The 8,909-nt window shown below is 45.4% G+C and overlaps 2 protein-coding genes across 2 annotated transcripts; both read right to left on the bottom strand.

Annotated features, from left to right (window-relative positions):
• Positions 1-1,356: 1,356 nt before the first annotated feature.
• On the bottom strand, positions 1,357-2,422 carry LOC137639770 (uncharacterized). Its single transcript, XM_068372015.1, has 2 exons — positions 2,225-2,422; positions 1,357-2,169 (listed from the first exon to the last, which is right to left on the bottom strand). The coding sequence occupies exons 1-2, from the start codon at positions 2,420-2,422 to the stop codon at positions 1,357-1,359; spliced, it is 1,011 nt and encodes a 336-aa protein (XP_068228116.1).
• Positions 2,423-3,220: 798 nt separating this feature from the next.
• On the bottom strand, positions 3,221-4,692 carry LOC137639769 (uncharacterized). Its single transcript, XM_068372014.1, has 2 exons — positions 3,795-4,692; positions 3,221-3,660 (listed from the first exon to the last, which is right to left on the bottom strand). Exons 1-2 carry the CDS (start codon positions 4,690-4,692, stop codon positions 3,221-3,223), a joined length of 1,338 nt encoding a protein of 445 aa, XP_068228115.1.
• Positions 4,693-8,909: the final 4,217 nt, after the last annotated feature.

The following is an 8,909-nucleotide window of genomic DNA, read 5'->3' as shown; positions in this document are numbered from 1 at the left end:
AAAAGCTTCCTTTTCTCTTCATCTTCTATAGTCCAACCACTCGATCCTCCCAACCGAGTCCGTACTTTATCCAATAATGCAGACTTGTACCTCTGCATCCAAGGATATTTCCTTCTTGTTGGGTTTGCAATGAGACAACGTCCTGGTGACCGAACTTTATAACAAGATACTCAAGAGCCGACTGACTCGCAACAGCATATGCAGATACATGCTCGGCAGCGCATGGCCGAAAAACATATCGTACCTCCCCCCCCTCAAGATTATACTTATATATGGCAAAAAAATTGAAAGGGGGAAATACCGGAACATATCGTACATCCCCCCCCTCAAGAACATATACATGGCAAAAATTTAAGGGGGAAATGTCACTAAATCAATGAGAAATGAGAGAAAAAAAAATTAAAGCTAACATTTCGATACATACACAAAAACAAAATAAAATACATAAATTCTCTGGAAAGAAATATCAATTCCTGATGCAATTACATACAACAGATAATAACATCATTCTACAAAGTCTTTGAGCCACTTGGGTTTACCGGCGGCCCTTCTCGACCTACTAACGACGTTGGGCTCCTGTATGGGGTGTTTTACCTGTTCTGTCGGGGTATGGCTTGCGGAGGTCTCGTGCTGAGACATAGGCGTGCCAGAGGGCGGAGCGATGACTCTCAGGTGTCGTCTATTCCTTTTTGATAGCCTGCCGCTTCCGTTCAGCTTGATGGTGTACTGCCGATGGGGCTTTGTTTCCTTTACTATGCCCGTTCTATCCCACTGCTTGGTAGCTTGGTTTTGTATGCGTACATGGGTACCTAGTTTGATGGGCGGCAGTCTTCTGGTAGTGCCAGGGATGCGCATCACCTCCTGCGACCTTGCCACTTGTAACTCCCTTCGACATATCGTCTGCCTCCAATATCTGTCTACTAACAGGAGTCTCCTGGCCGCCGGTACCCCATCGCGCAGCTGGCAACCCATTGCAAGCTGATACGGCGACTTGTTAATCTCCTTGAGAGGAGTGTTGAGATACTGAAGTATCGCCAGGGCCGTTTTGTCTGACTCAAGGGCTCCACCCTTTAACGTGTTTTCTCAGATTTGACAGCTGCTTCTGCCCTGCCGTTAGACTGGGGATACTGGGCCAACGACAGCCGGACCTTGACTCCCCATCCCCTGAAGAAGGCCTCCATCTCCTCACTGGCCAAGTTCGTACCTCCGTCAGTTGATATTTGTTCCAGGGCTCCCCAACGCGAGAAATATGATCGAAGGTGATTGCTGATTTTGTTAGACGTGGCACCATTGGGGAAATGAGCTACTTCTAACCAACCTGTTAGTCTACTGCATATACCATGTATACACTGCCTTCTATATGGAACATATCTGTGACGAATTGCTGGAAGGGGTATTCCGCAGGGAGCGTGTGCATAATTTCAGTAGGCAGTGAGGGGCGTGTTCATCGCATGAAGTGCATTGGGCATGGCGATGCTGAAGGTCCCCTTCTATTCCCGGCCAATAGACCGACTGCCTGGCTCTTCTATGCATAGAGTCGAGGCCTTGGTGTCCTGTGTGCAGGTTAGCGGCTATCTGGCGTCGTAAATCCTCGGGGAGGACCAAACGAACACATCCTTGGTCCACTGAGTATGTCACCAGATCCTGGTTGATGGCTAGCCGGTCCCAAACGCTGAAGAAGGGACGAAGGCAGGCAAGTTCTTGTGATTTCTGTTGGGGCCAGTCGCCCGCTACAACCCTGGCAAGCAACGCGATGATGTCCGGTTCCAAGGCGGCCACAGTTGCACATGCCACTGCCACTTGAATGTCGTCGTCCAAATCCATGTCGGAAGCTTCATGGGATGCTCGCATGGTCGTGTACCTTGAAAGAAAATCCGTGGCAGTGTTCCTTTTTCCGGGCAGGTATTTCATGAGGAACTTGAACTGGAGTGTCTTCTCTTTCAGGTTGAATAATCTTGGGTTGATGACGTCCTTGAGGGCTCTGTCACCCAGCAGTTTGACGAGTGAACGGTGGTCTGTGATGATGGCGAGATTAGGACACCCAAGTAGGAACAACCTGGCCTTTCGCAACCACCAGGTAACTGCCAGGGCTTCTCCTTCTACGGAGGCATACCCAGCTTCAGAGGGGGTGAGGTGTCGACTACCACACAGGGCAAGGCACCAGCCGCCCTTGCAACAGAAGGAGCTGTCAGCTGACTGAAACGCAATACTGCTGAAGGACTACGAAACCGATGCCTTCCTTGCTCCAATCCGTCATTATCGTCGTAGGGCGTGTCTTGTCGTAATATGCCAAGCCGTCCTTGGCTAATTGACAGATGACCTCCTGTGCCTGCCGGAGTTTGTCACGTAGCTGGCTATCCCAGTAGACGTTTTTTCCGGTGGGTTTTCTGAGGTCCCTAAAGGACTCCATGATGGGCGCCATTGCAAGAAAGGGAGCTAATTGATTCAGGAATCTGAACCATGACCTAATATCCGTGATGAAGGGCTTCTCTGGCATATGGAAGTTACGAATGGCGTCTAGTCGTTCGTCTGCGGGCTAGTATGACTCCCATCCCAGGTGATAACTGACGAAAGTAACCCCTCTTGCAGAATTTAAACTTCTCGGGCTTGAGTGGTATGATACCTGCAGAGGCACACGTTGACAGGAATTCATATACATGCCAGAATGCCTCTTCGATGCTGTGATCGTATAGCAAAGTGTCGTCAATGCATTTATGCTTTCTGGTGATGTCTTGCAGGGCATCATCGAACCTTTTTGTGTAGGCGTCGGACGCCGAACAGTGACCCATGGGTGTTCTACGATAACGGTATCGTCCCCATGGGGTGATGAAGGTCGTGAGTGGGCGGCTCTCCTCATCCAATTCCACTTGATGGAAACCCCAGTGGGCATCCGCCGTAGTCTTGTACGTGTGAATGGGGATGCTTGAAATCATGTCGAAGGGTGCCGGTGTATGATGAGTCTCACGAAGACAGTGGGCATTGAGGCTCTGGAAGTCTACTGTGTGGCGAGGTTGGCCCGTCTTCTTGGCTACGACGACTATCCTCGCACACTATTCCGTTGCATCCCCTACTGGGACTGGTTCTATCACCCCCTTCCGAACGTCCTCTTCAAGTTGGGCCTTGACCTCCTCTTCCCAATGCTTAGGGATTGTTGCGGGTGTGTGACAGGCATAAGGCACAGCATCAGGCAATAAATGGATGGGGTGCTGCTTGCCCGTCATTACAGGTAAAGGTTCCCTGGTTGTGTTAAAGGTTGTTGATGAGAAATGCCGTAATAACCATTCCTCAAGTCTTGGTATATTCTCCTCCACAGGCAGGAGGAGTTAGGCCGTGCGACTTCATCATTAAGTACATCAGCTGATGCAATGAGATGGTAGGGGTGAGGGAAGCCAGGTGGTACTATTCCCAGCTCCTTACAAGCATTCAGCGATATAAAGAAATTCTTGGCCGTCGGCACAAAGTAAACCACCTGCTTCGTGCATCGCCCACCTATATCAATGAAGCATGCTGTTGATCCGAGACATCTCACTCGGAGATTAGCTATGTCCCTCAGACCTGTTCGCGGTTGCAACTCCAGGGGATTTATTTGCAGGCTTGAAAGAATCGTGGGTCCACCAACGCAGATCTGTGCTTCTGTATCTGCTACGACGAGTGTAGATACTGAATTCCCGTTTATACGGGAAACACAAGCCTTGATTGTAGGGGGGGGAGAGGTGTGTGTCTGCAACAATCACTAAACTCGAGGCAAGCGGCGCTTACTTCGTACTTCTGCAGCATTTCTGAAAGTGCCCTACCTTTTGGCACCTGTGGCACGTCATACCTTTTGCTGGGCACGACGCTCGACCAAATGCATGGCACTCCCCCACAATTTCCGCTACGCTTTGCATTGAAGTTGCCGCGCAACACTGCGACGTCTGGCTCTACGTCATCACTCGAGGCGTCAGCAGACTCCCTCTCACCAATAGCGACGCGCGGGACATTTTCAACGTCTTGGCCTGCAGCTTCAAAAGTGCAGAACAGTGCCTGAAGGGCATCTACACTTTTAAATGCATCACATGCCTGAAAAACGTGCCTTTTTAATACAGGGTCACTGAGGCCTACCATTATTTTCCTCAACAGCGTGTATTCTATCAAGCACCCCCCGCATTTAGGACACTGAAAATCAGAGTCGGTGGCCTTCTGAGCACACCTCGAAAAATAGTCGCTCACTGACTCCTCGCGCCCTTGTGCGAGGGCAAAGAATTTAGACCACTGCACTGCCTGATTCGACGACCGCAACACAATATTCCCGATGGCGTCCAGAGCCGCGTCTGGGGCGAGGGCATTCCATCTGGCATCTGAATACCGAGCGTCCAGCGCACGTTGCAACGCCGGCACACAGTGGAGCCTAAGGTGCAGGACAACATCCTGCGGCGGGAACTTGTTAAGGTGGATCCAACCCGTCATCGAACGTCTCCAGGATCTGAACGCTGCCAAGGACATTACCGCATCACACTTCTCAGGGGCAGCAGAGACAGGAACTTTACTGGCACGTGCTCCGGAACCGGGAAGGGCATCCTGAAAGGAATGGATGGCGCGTTGCTGGTCTGCAATTAACGTCTGTGCTTGCATCACGGCCTGTGACAAGGCCCTTGGCATCGCAGGAGAGGCACGCCTCGGCGTGGCCTGGGGTGGTCGACGTATCTGGGACATGGCTTGGTTCTCATCCTACTCACTGCGCCATGTTGGGTTTGCAATGAGACAACGTCCTGGTGACCGAACTTTATTACAAGATACTCAAGAGCCGACTGACTCACAACAGCGTACGCAGATGCATGCTCGGGAGCGCATGGCCGAAAAACATGTCGTACACTTCTCAAAAAATAAAAGTTCCCTTTTCTCTCCATCTTCCATAGTCCAACCACTCGATCCTCCCAACTGAGTACGTACTTTATCCAATGATGCAGACTTGTACCTCTGGATCCAAGGATATTTCCTTCTCAAAAAAAAAAAAAAAAAGTTCCTTTTTCTCTTCATCTTCCTTAGTCCAAACTATCGATCCTCCTAACTGAGTCCATACTTTATCCAATGATGCAGGCTTGTACCTCTGCATTCAAGGATATTTCCTTCTCAAAAAAAAAAAAAATTCCTTTTTCTCTTCATCTTCCATCGTCCAACCACTCGATCCTCCCAACTGAGTCTGTACTCTATCCAATGATGTAGGCTTGTACCTCTGCATCCAAGGATATTTCCTTCTCAAAAAAAAAAAAGTTCCCTTTTCTCTTCATCTTCCATACTCAAACCTTTCGATACTCCCAACTGAGTCCATACTTTATCCAATGATGCAGGCTTGTACCTATGCAGCCAATAGGTACGCTAGAAAACTACAGTCTCCCATAAATTTCCGAAACTGTTGGATTGAAGTTAGGAAAGGGGGAGGGATTGGGAAGGGTTTAATCTCTGGGTTTTTTGACGGGCCAGGTACGCTAGTTCAAGTATATTAGGACATTTATTAACATGTTAGTTTCCTGAAGCTATAGACCACGATGTAATTAAAAGGGAAATGTAAAAGAACCTTAACGGGATGAATGTTGTAAAGGACTTAGCAGTAGACATAACTGTGTACTTATATAATTCAGTTTATTAGAAATATGCTTATATTTCAATGAGCCTTTAGGTAGTACATAAGGGATGCTAATTATAATTGAAAGGTTTAATCTAGTGAAAAGTCTTTGATTAAATTACTGCATCAACGCACAGCCGAAGTTTGTAAACAGAGAGAGAGAGAGAGAGAGAGAGAGAGAGAGAGAGAGAGAGAGAGAGAGAGAGAATAAAACCAACTGTTACTTTAAAGTAACCTAGAAATATTTAACTATAACGGAATATTGAAGTCCCAAACTAGTCTTTAACCTGATTACACTAAGATTGAATTAAATCTTGGGAGTTAACTGGTATACAAAACTGCATTAAAACCGTAATATCAACATTTAGACAACATAACCACAAGAGTGGGGGGGGGGGGGGTGGCAATATTAATCACGAACCAGTGTCAAGAAATTTAGGGAAGTGTGGGTTGCCTGGAGCAAGATGGCGATCGGTAAGTGACTACATATAAGCTCGTTTGATGGAGTGACAGAGTTATCTGGCTTTGTTTAATAATTCTCCAGATACATAGAAAACCATATTGAATTAGTTTAACCCCCTAACAAGGAGATAAACGAATCTTTTGTTTCCTAGGGCTAGTACTGTTAAAATCATGGGAAGATATAATATATAAATTGTGTTTATGCTGGGACTGTGTACTTTCTTATAAAACAGATTTTGAGCGAAGCGAAAAATCTATTTTTGGGCGAGAGAGCCATGTCATCCTGATGGAAGGTTCCTTCAGTAGCTTCCTAAGGGTATATATGACTACAGTAGATATTCCCAGAGAATTAAACTAAAGGTTTCACAGAATTCTAACTTCTGGCGCGAGTACCCATAAGGTTTCCCTTTAGGATATCGTATAATAACGGGACGTATGCTTGACACGCCACATAGCTATCTGCACCCCAAATAGCGTTTACGCTTCGAGGGGGAATAGTGGCAAGTTATAGGAGGAGACGTTACAAAGTTCTCCTCCTCCGTTACTGTTTTGGTACTTGGCGACGTCAACATCTGGTCGCCATTTTGGCCACCATCTTGGATGACGCCGCCGTAGCGCGCCATTGTCATTCCTTTCGGCGTTTATGCCAGCCTCCATGATACAATAAGATTGGGAAAGATTGGGAGGTGCCTGTCAAGGCCGAATAGAGAACAAGGGCGGGTCCATCAGGACGACATGGCTATCTCGCCCAAAAATAGATTTTTCGCTTTGCTCAAAATCGGTTTTTTGGGCTCAAGCCATGTCGTCCTGATGGAAGTGTACCAGAGAATTAATGTATTGTGGATTTTTCCCCTTTTTTGTAGGGCCTTTCGACTTTTAAACAATATTCCTTTGGTCTGATGACCACAGAGACCTGTGGCATATCCGTCACATGCCACCTCAGATAAGCATATACCATGTTACTGCTTCCTGCCCCCCTGGCAGGGAAGTCCTAATTGGACAGAAGGAACATCTTGAAGTTGCTTGATAGAGGAACTCACCTAGTTTCGGAGATACCTGCCGGTCCCAGGGCCAGATAGAGAAGGTAAGTATACTCGTGTTGGAACAAGTTACCTTAATCTAGATGAGTTTGCATCAAGAGAACAAAATTATAACATTGTTCATAATAATATCAAAATAAAAGGGTAATAAAAGTCTGTAACAGTGTTTTATTTCATGAGAGAGAGAGGGCGAAATGAGACGCATAGGGTAACCTAATAGTCTTTTATTCATTAAAACAGAATTAGCATGAAATAAGTAAAATTTTTAAAATAAGCAATGCAATTAAAAACACAGACTAAAGACATCAAAAGAAGTGGGTGTGGAATCTGAAAAGGAAAACTTGCCATTACACACAAGTTCCAGAGGAACTATAAAGTCTTTCTAGAAAATCTTAAGGGGACCGTCCTCCATGGGGTTTTGACATAACTTTCAGAAATCGAAAATCGTTTTATTGCTTCTATGTATGGCCAAACATATCATACATGCTCCCCAGAAGTTTCAGCCAATTATTTTTACAAATAACGAAGATATAGCGGTCTTTAAATGATGACGTCATCCTTACTTTATCGTCTGCATGACTGAGTTTGACAAAATCGTCTTTGTGTGTTATTTTTGCATATCTATAACGATTTTTCTCTTATGTTTCTATCTATCGTACGTCTGGCAGAAATGGGAGGCATTGGTAGAGCGTAGTTGAACAAAATCTACTCCTAAGAGAACAGAAGGCAGAGTTTCCAAACACTTACAGAAGTTATAATGCATGCGTTTGTTTACTTGAAGTTCGTATGTAGATTGTTTTCGCAACGTCCTCGGGAACTTTATAGCAAGGCCAATGTTACCTAAGGTCATAAAAAGAACAAATAGTCAATAATTTTTCCAAACAATGAAAATATAGCGGTCTTTAAATGATGACGTCATCCTTACTGCATTGTCTACCTGACTGAGTTTGATAGAATCGTAGTTCTCTCTCTCTCTCTCTCTCTCTCTCTCTCTCTCTCTCTCTCTCTCTCTCTCTCTCTCTCTCTCTCTCTCATTATCTAAAACTGCCATTTAAACAAATACTATAATTCTCTCTCTCTCTCTCTTGAAGTTCGTATGTAGATTGTGCTTTCATAACATCCTCGGGAACTTTATAGCAATGCCAATGTTACCTAAGGTCATAAAAAGAACAAACAGTGTATCATTTTTCCAAACAATGATGATATAGCGGTCTTTAAATTATGACGTCATCCTTACTGTCGTCTGCATGACTGAGTTTGACAGAATCGTAGTTATGTTTATCTCTCTCTCTCTCTCTCTCTCTCTCTCTCTCTCTCTCTCTCTCTCTCTCTCTCTCTCTCTCTCGAATTATTTAAAACTGCCATTTACGCAAATTCTATAAATCCAAAAGTTTTTGATCAAATGACTTGAAATTTTTATATGATGAAGGTATTATATATGTCTAAAACATATATAGAAATGGTGTAATTTGGATCATTATAAAAAAAAATGGCGGACATGACGGATGGTCCCCTTGAATACACTTCATGTTAAAACATGTGGCACACGTGTTACTGTCTATGTTACTTCACCTTTGTAGAAGAACAGTCTTTAGTGTCACTAGGTGGCACTTAAAATCACTATGTTTCGCACTAGGGTCAACACAGGCACCCATGGAGTTAGAGTCCCGAATAACTCACTGTTCTACGCAGCACTAAGCAGCAGGTTTAAGCACACTACCTGCTGCCACCACATAGCGCCTCAACTCTTGCACCTGCTTTGCGTAGTGTTTGAAAAACACTCTTGAGGATTTCCAGCCTGTGAA

This window comes from Palaemon carinicauda, chromosome 4 (assembly GCF_036898095.1).
Source record: "Palaemon carinicauda isolate YSFRI2023 chromosome 4, ASM3689809v2, whole genome shotgun sequence".
NCBI classification, from domain to species: domain Eukaryota; kingdom Metazoa; phylum Arthropoda; class Malacostraca; order Decapoda; family Palaemonidae; genus Palaemon; species Palaemon carinicauda.
This window is presented reverse-complemented; position numbering and strand designations above follow the sequence as displayed.